The sequence below is a fragment of the Octodon degus genome, unplaced genomic scaffold (genome assembly GCF_000260255.1).
Source record: "Octodon degus isolate 3935 unplaced genomic scaffold, OctDeg1.0 scaffold00331, whole genome shotgun sequence".
NCBI classification, from domain to species: domain Eukaryota; kingdom Metazoa; phylum Chordata; class Mammalia; order Rodentia; family Octodontidae; genus Octodon; species Octodon degus.
This window is the reverse complement of record NW_004524907.1, coordinates 955,776-966,598: the sequence shown is the minus strand read 5'-3', so window position 1 is coordinate 966,598 and position 10,823 is coordinate 955,776. Positions and strand designations below refer to the sequence as shown.

General features: G+C 41.2%; 1 protein-coding gene across 4 annotated transcripts in view; it reads right to left on the bottom strand.

The window, feature by feature from the left end:
• Polr3c (RNA polymerase III subunit C) overlaps positions 1-10,823 on the bottom strand; it is a 19,118-nt gene that overhangs the window by 3,821 nt on the left and 4,474 nt on the right. For all 4 annotated transcript variants that reach the window (XR_002819461.1, XM_023708107.1, XM_004647836.2 and 1 more), the window contains 10 exons: positions 9,604-9,692; positions 6,628-6,732; positions 6,397-6,489; positions 4,523-4,603; positions 4,263-4,314; positions 3,570-3,630; positions 2,908-3,058; positions 1,724-1,825; positions 1,549-1,598; positions 982-1,131 (listed from right to left, as the gene is read on the bottom strand). Coding sequence is in view for 3 of the 4 variants with exons in the window: in XM_023708107.1 (XP_023563875.1) it covers positions 982-1,131; positions 1,549-1,598; positions 1,724-1,825; positions 2,908-3,058; positions 3,570-3,630; positions 4,263-4,314; positions 4,523-4,603; positions 6,397-6,489; positions 6,628-6,732; positions 9,604-9,692 (934 nt within the window). In the remaining variant the exon portion in view is untranslated. The remainder of the gene's footprint in view (positions 1-981; positions 1,132-1,548; positions 1,599-1,723; positions 1,826-2,907; positions 3,059-3,569; positions 3,631-4,262; positions 4,315-4,522; positions 4,604-6,396; positions 6,490-6,627; positions 6,733-9,603; positions 9,693-10,823) is intronic.

The following is a 10,823-nucleotide window of genomic DNA, read 5'->3' as shown; positions in this document are numbered from 1 at the left end:
AAAAACAAAAAAAAACCAAAACGCAGCTAACATCAGGCTTGATGGTGAAAGACTGAAAGCTTTTGTGAGACAAGGCTGTCTGCTTTTTCCACTCAGCTTTATACTGGAGGTTGTCCCTAGGCCATTCTGGAAAATAAATCTAGATTGCAAAGTTGTAAAGCTTTTTCTGCTTAATGATGACACAATTACAAAGAACTTCCCAGAAACTCCTAGAATAAACAAATAAGCAAAGTTGCAGGATATAAAATCAAAATACAAAAACATCTGTTTTTCAGCACACTAACAATGTGTCACCTAAAAATGAAATAAGAAAACTCATTAAAAAAAATAAACTTAACAAAAAAGTTGCAAGGCTAGTACAAGAAAGCAGTAAAATATTGCTGAAAGAAATTAAAGACCTAAATAAATGGAAAGACCTCTCTTATTTGCAGGTAGGAAGATTGTTAAAAAGTTGGCAGTGTTCTCCAAAGCACTCGACAGATGCAACGCAATCCCCTTAAGGCGAGGGGTGAAGAATGCAAGGAAATGAAGGTGGAGACAGGCTGCCAGGCGACTGGGATGGGTGGCTGTCATTCCAGTGAGTCTGGTCTCTATGCTGTACATGTAAGGAATCAGTAAGTTATCTGAAGTAACGGAGTGACGTTACCAGTCATTTTAAAGATAACAGTGTCACAGGCATTCTGAGATGGTGCAGGGCGTCACTGTGAAGGTGTGGAAATGCGATGAAGTCCTGTATGGAGGCCAACATGGAAGGCTGAACTTGAGACAGAAGTACAATTTAGAATGCTGGTGAAAGCAGTAACAGTGCAGAGAAGCTGAGGATGCCTTCAGAATTGTTGGAAAAATAGGTGGAAAAAGAAGAAAAATAGGTGGATTAAATTCTTTAAGCAAACTGGGAAAGACAGTTTGGAAGGGTTGCAGAATGTTGCGATGGACTTGGCTGGAAGGTATTTTCAAATGCAGGGCTCAAACCAGGCTTACTTGTTGACATTGCGCTTCAGAGTCTCCAGCTGCTGACGCTCAGGGGCCGTGATCATCTCCTCTATTTCCTGCAGCTGTGCTTCCTCCGCACCTGTGGCCTGCACAGATGCAATGATGGCTTCTACCCGCTGAGACTTTTCAAGTAGACGCCTATCAGACAAACCAACTTTAAGGCATGTTCCCTAATTTTAAGATCCTGTTACCCTTTATCTAGGACACAAGTTCCCCTATTACCATACTTTTGGTTGAGGTGGATCATATAATTGTCTAAAGGCATTTTCCATAAATTTAATTGGGAATATAACAATCCTGAGTTTGAAGTGTTTGTACTTTTTCAAAAATTTAATCCACAAAATTATTTCATTGCGGTATACTGGAAAAGTACAGATTAATGCATGATTTACACCAACTGGAGATAACTCAGTGGAACATTAGGATGCTGTCTGCAGGGACCTAGGTGTGGTGGTACACACCTGTAGTCACAGCACTCTGGAGGATACTGTCTTCACTGCTATAGAAAATTTCCCCTCAGACCCTGAACCTTGAAAAATCTGACATGCTACTCACTTGTTTTCTTTGGTTTCAAATTGCCGCCTTTCTATCAAGTTGCTTACGCTCTGAGGAAAGAGAAGACTAGAAATGCACACAGCTGTATTTCAGCAGCTCAGGTAAAATGGGCAGAGGAAGCATGCGGGGAAGGGCCCTGTGTGGAGGCAATGGGGAGAGGGTCTGCGTGGGTTACCTTGTAGCACCTGTGCAGCAACATTCGCACAGCTGATAGGACATTCACAGTATATAAATAGAAGGTCCGGGACGGGGCATGGTCTGGTGTTTTTGGAATTTCCTATTTTCCATAAAAAGAAAAGAAAGAGAAATTTCAATGCTCTTTAGAACTGGCAAAATAAATCTTCACCACATTCAGAGGTACGCAGCCCTTTCTTTCACAAATAGTTTCTCTAGTCATTCAGTTGTTGGATTTAAGGCATAATTAACTAGATAGGATGGGCTGCCCTTTTTTCCCCACTTAGCTATCAGCATCTGGAGTGAAAAGAAGGGGAAGGTGATGACCCATTAAGTGTCTCAATGCGGGTTTTTCCCTGTTTATAATTGACTTCTGCCTAATGTCAGTCTCCCATAGCCTATCTACCAAGCTAGTTCAGTTTCCTTGCCATCATAGGTGACTACTATTTAGTGAGAAAACTCTTATGTGACACATGGTTTGTATTTGACTGTTACAACAAATTACAGTATATTATTACCACCATGTATTATCGTTTTTGTTTTTTGAGACAGGTTCTCATTGTGCAGTATGGCTTTAAACTCACTTATGTAGCCCAGAGTGGCCTTAAACTCACAGGAATCCTCCTGCCTCAGTCTCCCAAGTGCTAGGATTACAGGTATGCACCAACATGTCCAGGCCTATCATCATTTTATACATAGAGAAAATAACTTGCTCAGTGTAACTAGATAGAGGCTATGCTCTGACTCTATCATCCATTCCACTTTCTTCCTTCCAGTGCTTACCTACTATGTGGAGCTGCTAGGACACAGCAAGTGCTATTAATAGATGGTACAATTTCTTTTCTTTTTTTTTTTTTTTAAGGTACTGAGACCCAAACTCAGGACCTTGAGTTTGCCAGGCAGGCACTTTTGCTGCTGAGCTATTTCCCTGGCCCTGATGGTACAAATTTTAAGATCTTCAGGAAGGGACAGGATGATAGGGAAGAAGGGGCAGGATGGCCCTGAGACTATTTGTTGGCTGTCTCTGTTCTTTATGTGCCAGTTAAAGCTCCACATTTCCCCTCAAGCACTTGTTAATTATTTTTTCCATCTCACAGCTACAGAGTTTGCCTGAGGACTGAGGCTAACTGCTGAGGAGCGTCTCTCTATAGTTTTGCTGGTTGGCAACTATACACCATTGGTTACCTGAAGTGATATGAAATTTTCTGAAAGCATCTTATATAGCATATCTTTTGCCTCCTTTGCAGGAATCATTGCGAAGTCTTCCACTTGCTTCTGCTCTAGGTGTTTCTTTTGCAAAACCAGACGGAATATTCTGGCACACCGAGATCCAAATCTGGAAAGCAATGGAGACAATGGCATGCCCACATGGACTAGCTTTGGCTCTTAGTCCCAGAGGAAGGTTGTCCATGTGTGGAGCCAGGGTCAGAAAGGAACAGTAGCCGGGGAGACAGCTCAGTGGAGTAAGTGCTTCCCTGGCAAGTGCAAGGGCCTGAGTTCAATCCCTGGTTTGGCCAAAAAAACCCAACAACAACAAAAAAAAAGGAACAGTAACCAGAAAACTCTTGAATACAACTGGTGCAGTATTATTAAGGCAGTCATTAACTGCTAACTCACTTGAATGCCACAGTTCTTGCAGTACAAAGTTTTATGCTAATTTGCATCATTGGAAATTGAGCAGTAGAATTTTTTAAGAGCGAAGAGTAGCAGATGCTATCCACAGCTGTGCAGCGGAAAAATGGGGCAAGGTGTGCCACAGTGTGCCTGTATTGGCTGCTTACATAGGGATCAAATGGGATGAGGATAGGAAGCATCTAACTCTAATCCCAATACAATGACCCCCTTACCTCTCCTGTATGACAGACTCTAGAGTGGCTATGGCTAGCGATGCTAATGCCTTACAGAAGTCTTTATGTAGAGGGTTAAGGTCATTTAGTAATTTTGGCCTGTCTGCTCTGACCTTAGTTTTATTCTTAAATTCCTAATTTCTCATTAAAATTTAAATATTATTTCATTTTCATATTAATTTATGGTACATAAAGTATCTTAAAATTTTAGTGAGGATGATTAAGTAAAACTATTTCTAGTTAAGTCTTTATTTCTTTACCTTTAATGCAATTTATTGAAGATTCACAGAAACAATAAAAGGGAATTTCTTCAATATTGTGATTTATGGGCCGGCCAGATAGTTCAGCAGATTAAAGCGCCTGCTGAGGCAGATGCAGGGGTCAGAGGTTTGTTCCCTGGCCTGCTGGGCCAATCCTGCCCCTGTGGCGCGCAGAGATGGGCGATTGAGACTGGGCTTGGTGGTGTGCGCCTGTAAGCCCAGTGCATGGAAGCTGAAAACAGGAGAATCACTACGAGTGCGATCTGTGTAATAAGACCCTGTAGACCTTGCATTAAATACAAAAAATCAAAAATCAAAAATAAATTATGATTTAGTATATTATTACCAAATCTTTATTTCCTAAGACACCATTCTGCTATGTGGCCCAGGCTGCTTGACTGCAAGGATACAGTCAGAACAAGTAAAAGGATACTGATGATGTACATTCCTCCACCGCTGTCGCCAGACTTTCCAACAAACTCTAGCTATTAAAAAGAGAGAGAGAGAATTAACTGAATGAAACGTTCAGTGATTCTGTTTCCAATCTGACAAGTGTCTGCAGCATGTAACCCTCTGATCAGATGATGGCAAGGAACTGAACTAGCTTGGTAGATAGTGAGGCTGTGGGAGACTGACATTTGGCAGAAGTCAAATATAAACAGCAGGGAAAAAACCCCACTGAGACAGACTTACTGGGTCATCTGCAAGTAGTGTGAGATACTGGTCGAGGACTTGCTTAGAGATGTTATAGCCAACAGGCAGGGATCTGAAGATCTATGAAGCAAAAGCAGATATAGAAAGTGGTTTTTGGGAATTAGAATTGCTGGTTTTATTAAAAATAATTCTTTTTGTTAGTAATGGGAATTGAAGCCAGAGTCTCACATATGGTAGGCAAGTGTTTTGCTACTGAGCTACCGCTACATCATCTCTAGTTCTTTTTAAAAGCAAGGTCTCCAGGCGTGGTGGTGCATGCCTGCTAATTACAGCACTGGGGAGGCTGAAACAGGAGGATCACTACAAGGCTGAGCTGGGTAGTGAGACCCTTTACCAAATACATTAAAAAAAAAAAGAAGTAAGGTCTCACTAAGTTGCCCCAACTGGCTTTGAATTTGGAATCCATCTGACTCTGCCTCCAAAATACCTGGGATCTCAGGAGTACACCACCATGCAGAGAAGATATTTTAATTTTACTTTAAAAACATTTCTGTTGTTTTGAGAGAGTCTCACTATGCAGTTCAGACTGACCTTCCCAGGTTGAGGTTGAATTCACCCTGATCCTCCTGCCTCAACCTTCCAAGGACTAAGATTACAGGCATGCGTCCCTATGCCCAGCTAGTCATTTTAATTTTAGACACTATGAATATAAAAAGTCCAAAAGTATTTATACTAGCATTGTTTTTAAATGTAAAAAAATAATCTAAATGACCAGTGATAAGGAATTAAACTATAGCCTGGCCATTAAGTGAAATATGATATAGTGATTAAAAAAATTGTATTTACCTTTTTTACATAATAAGTTAAAAGTATTTAGGCCAGGTGTGGTGGTACGTGCCTGTAACCCCAGCACTTGAGAGGCTGAGGCAGGATTGCTGTGACTTTGAGGTCAGCCTAGGCTACATGGCGAGTTCAAGGCCAGTCTGAACTACATAGGATAACCCTATCTAAAACAAAACAAAAAACTTTTAAAACAGTACAACCACACACACACACACACACACATATATCTTTACACATCTTTTTTTAGTGGTACTAGAGAGTGAACCCAGATCCTCTGCACTGAGCCACATTACCAGCCCTCTTTTGATTTCTGGGATAGGGTCTCAGTTGTGTAGGCTGGATTTGAATTTTTCTTTTTTAAAATTTTCTTTCTTTCTTTCTTTTTTTTTTACAGTACCGGGATTGAACTCAGGACCCTTGCTTGCCAGGCAAGCACTTATTCTACTGAGCTATCTCCCTGGCCCCCAGGCTGGGTTTGAACCTGCAATTCTCTAGTCGTTTGTTCCCAGAGTGTTGTGATCAGAGGTTTGAACTCCTGCATCCAAATAATGATACAGGGTTTCAGTCTTTTTTTTTTTTTTTTCTGGTATTGGGGATTGAACTTGGGACCTTGTGTATGCCAGTCAGGCACTTATGCCACTGAACTATGTCCCTGGCCCTTAAATCTTTAAAAAAATTTTTTTTGATACAGGGTCTCATCACATAGTTTAGACTCACAGTGATCCGTCTCACTCTCCCCAGCGCTGGGATTATAGGTGTGCGCCATCATGCCTGGTTTTGGGGTTGGCATGGCATGTGGTACTGGGGATTGAACTCAGGAGCTTATGCTTGCCAGGTAGGCACTTAGACTGCTGAGCATCTCCCCAGCCCTGGTATAGGCTTTTAAAAGCTGGATCCTAAGAAACAGAATATTTCAGTGCTTACTACTTGAAGATAATCCTTGCCCCACCATAAACAACAAAACTCCTTTCTCTCAAGGCTTAGGCTTCCACCTAAGGCAGGCTTGCTATATAAATTGTTGTAATACCCATAAATGTGTCAGAAAGCTAGCATATCAACATGAAACTCACCTCATTGGAAGATAATGGCTGAGTGAAGGGGGCATCAGAGGAAGTGGTAACCTCACTCATCCGAAGCATGGCCCGCATGATCTCGCTGCTTGTCTGGGGTTGAAAAGTAAACAGGAATTCAGAGTTCACTGTGTTGTTCTCAGCTTATGCCAATGGCTAATAGCGACACTGGCAACAAACTGAGTATCTTTCATTTCTTAATGCTCACTGACAAATCCACTGAAATATTACCTGGTCCATTCTATTTGCAACTGCACTCACAATGGCTTGGTCACGGAAGTGTTGGTGGAACCTGTCAAGGTTTGCCTGCCAATAAATACCATCATCTGGAATGGGCTGAAGGAAGAGAAAAGTATTAGGAACACTTCAATACAGTACAGGGTTTTCTGGTAAGGAGCCTGGATTTAACTGTTTACCATTTCTTATGCAGTACCAACTCAATTGGTTGGGGAAAAAGATCATTCACTCATTGATTAGTATCTTGATAAATTCCACTTTCAAACAGTTTTTCTAAACTCACCTCCAAGCTTTCTCTATTTTACCTGTTACCTATTACCCTCAAGTCTCCTACTTGACCCTTTCCTTTTTACTTTCAGCAGATGTAGGTGCCTGATTTCAAAAAGAAAATAGAAGACAGGGCAGAACTCATTAGGCTTGAGTTCATTCAACTTTGTGCATACATATATTCTCTACTTCTATTTGTACTTTTACACACTTTTATTATGGTGGAAAAAATGGTTCTCCATTTTTTCCCCTAAACTCAGTGTCCACATTGTTATTCTAAATCTTCCCTTTTCATTCTCAAGAGATCCAGCTCAATTTTTCTTCTTGTCCTCTAAATCTTCAGTTTCTCTTTATCAGCCTTTCTTGTCTTACTTAAGTTTTTTATTCTGGAATTCTCTTTTAACCCTCAGTAGAAGTGCATATTCTACTGAGCCATCTCCCCAGCCCCTAATATTAAGATATTTGATCCATTTTGACTTTAGTGCATGCATGGTGATACACGTGGGTCTCATTTTAGTCTCTGGAATATGAAAAGCCAGTTTTTCAAGCTACAGTGTGATGTTTTAATACATAATACATGTAATAGTCCTTTTTTTTTTTTTTTTTTCAGAACCGGGGATTGAACTCAGGCCTTTGTGCTTGCCAGTGAAGCGCTTATTCCACTGAGTCATCTCCCTGGCCCCAATACGTGTAATAGTCGATCAAGGTATCTGTCACCTCAGAGATGTCTTTTTCTTTTTTTTGAGATGGTCTCTTATATAGTCCAGACTGACCTCAATCTCAAACGTTTCTAAGTGCTGGGATTACAGGAGTATACAATCATACCCAGCTATGCTGTTCTTTATCTTATTATTTTAGGTTCTAATCATGGTTTAATTGGTTACAACAATAGTATTTCAATTGGTTTTTACTTTTGTTTTAAATAGATACTATAAAAAGAATGACTATATTTTCTGAAATTAATCTTGTAATCTTTCTAAGTATAAATCCAGTCACTTCACACTGTTGCTTAAAATCAGTTCATAGCACCCCACTGCCTTCAGGATGAAATCCAAACCACTTAAGTCAACTGAGAAATATTTGCTGAAGCTCGACACGGTGTGGATACCTGTAATCCCAGTGCCTAGGATGAAGCAGGAGTATTGTGAGTATGAGGCAAGCTTGGGTTACAAAGTTAGACCTTGCTGTACAAACAGGAAGGAAGGAAGGAAGGAAGGAAGGAAGGAAGGAAGGAAGGAAGGAAGGAAGGAAGGAGGCAGGCAGGGAGGAAGGGAGAGAGGGAAGGATGGAAGGGATGGAAGGGAAGGAAGGAAAGAAAGAAAAGAAAGAGAACAGAATATTTGCTGAGATCCTGCTAGCTCCAGGTGGCAAGAAAGGATGCTGCCCTCAAGTTTAACTGGAAGCACAATAAACACATATAAAAAGTTTCAGCTATGGGAAATGTGGAGATTCAAGTAAGTGGGCAATTGTGTTTGAGCTCTAACCTTTAGCGTTAGTAGAGCTGAATGATCAAAGAGGCAACTATATTAAAGTATGAGAAAAGCATTTAAAGTAGAAGGCATTGTAAAGGCAAAATCCTGACATTTTTGAGACAGAAAGAAAAACAGTCGATAAAACATAGCAAGAGGGACAATAGAAGAGTTGGTTTATGTCAGCAGACCACGTAACATCCTAGACCATTGGTGGTGAACATATGGAATGCATTGTTTTTCTTTTAAGACAAAAGGTAATGAGTCATTTTTTTCTAAACTATAACTTCAGTATTCAAGTTTAATAGTAATGTTGGCACTTTGCTATAAATAAGTGGTTTTGAGGTTGTGGTTTGGACACTTGTCTCTAAAAAGCCTGCCATCATGGACCTAGATCATGAAGGGCTCAATAATCCATAGCTTAGATTTCTTCTAAGAGTACAGGAAGCTATTAAAAAATCTAATTAATAGCTTTTATTGTTTTGTCAGTGCTGGGGAATCAAAATCATTGTCTCACGCATGTTAAGCAAGCATTCTGCCACTCCACTGATCTACTTCCTTTGCCCAAATGACTTTTTTTGTTTGTGTTGTTTTTTCCTTTTACTACACAACTACAAAGAGATCTTGGCTGCTTAAGTGGGTAAGGGGAAATGGTGTTGGTGGACAAGAGATGAGAATGCTGGGGCCAGGGAGATGGCTCAGTAGAAGAAGCGCTTCCCTGGCAAGCACGGGGGCCTGAGTTCAATCCCCGATTCCGGGGATTGAAAAAAAAAAAAAAAAAGACAAGGGATGAGAATGCTTTTAGACTAAGGAGATAGCCTTAGAAAAGGTGAGAAATGGTTAGATTTGAGATAAATTAGGCTGATGGGTAGTACTGTGAGATTGGAGAGTTGCAAGAATTTTGATGTAAGCAAGTGATATGATTTCCTAGGTGGTGGCATCCTTCATTAGGATGAAGAAGCTTATGAGGCATAAGTGTATCTTTCTAGACTTATTTCTTATTACTGGCAATGATTTAAACTTTTCCAGGCCTTCTTTTTCATGATCTGCTACCTCAGAAGGGAGACAGCTATGGAGTTTACTCCTCACTGGTCTGGTCCTGGACACTATTTAATGAAGTTTATAATCCTACTTTTTCTTAGCACAAGAACCTGTAAGTTCCCTTGGTGCTGTTATCTGGGTGTTCTTTCTGGCCTGCTTCAGTGGAAGATTCCTAATTGCGAAGCCCCATTACCTCTTTGCTATCCATGGGGCGCTTTGGTCTCTTGGCCTTGGGCTCACCAGCAGCATCTTCATCTGATGATCTTCTCCTTTTACCTTTCCCTGCCAAACAAACCAACAGTACAGCTAGAAATCCCATGATGACAGGAAATTAGCAAACCTGAGATAAGGTATCTCTTCATCCCAAAGATATCTATAATTTAGAATGGTTCAGGAGGCTGATGAGCTACCAGAAGTGTAAGTCAGGGATGATGTCATCTGAAATTCAGTATGTTCAACTTCTGTTTTTGAAACAGGGTTTTGCTATGCAGTTCAGGCTGTCCTTGATGAACTCACTTTGTAGCCCATGCTAGCCTCAAACTTGCAGAGATCCTCCTGCTTCAGCTTTCTGAGTGCTGGGATTACAGGCATATGCTACCACACCTGGCTGAAATTCAGTATGTTCAAAAAGAAATTCATCTTTTTTTCTCAAACTGTCCTCCTCCAATCGTTCCCTTCAGTGAGTAGGACCATCATCCTCTGACATGTGCAAGTCAGATATACAGATGTGACTTTTTATGTATTTAGTACAGGATCTACAGTAGGGCTCACTACAGAGATCGGACTTACAGCGATCCTCCCGTTTTCAGTCTCCCAAGCCCTGGGATTATAGGGGTGTGCCACTATGCCCAGTCTCAGCATGCCCCAGGGGCAGGGCTGGCATGGCATGTGGTGCTGGGGATAGAACCCAGGTCCCTGTGCTCTGCCTAAGCAGGTGCTGTAGTCCACTGAGCTATCTGGCCAACCCTAGATGTGACTTTTGATAACTTTCTCTTACAACTTTATATCTAATTTTTCATTCATTACATATATTACCTCCCCCCACCCTTGGTTTTTTTTTTTTTTCTTCTTCTTTTTCTTTTTGCTTTTTGAGACAAGGTCTTGCCCTGTAACTCAGGCTGGTCTTAAACTCACTATGCAGCCCTGGCTAGTCTTGAACTCGCAGTGATTCTCGTGCTTCAGCCTACAGAGCGCTTGTACTACAGCATGTGCAACCACACCTGGCTCCCTAGGTTTTTAATAGAAAGAAAAAAAAATCCTCTAAAAATGTAAATTCAGGGGCTGGTGAGATGGTTCAGTGGTCTAAAGCACCTACTTAGAACAAGCTAAGCTAAGCAAAAGCACAGGGACCGCGGTTCAATCCCCAGCACCACATGCCAGCCAGCCCCGCCCCCTGGAGGGCTGAGTTGGCCA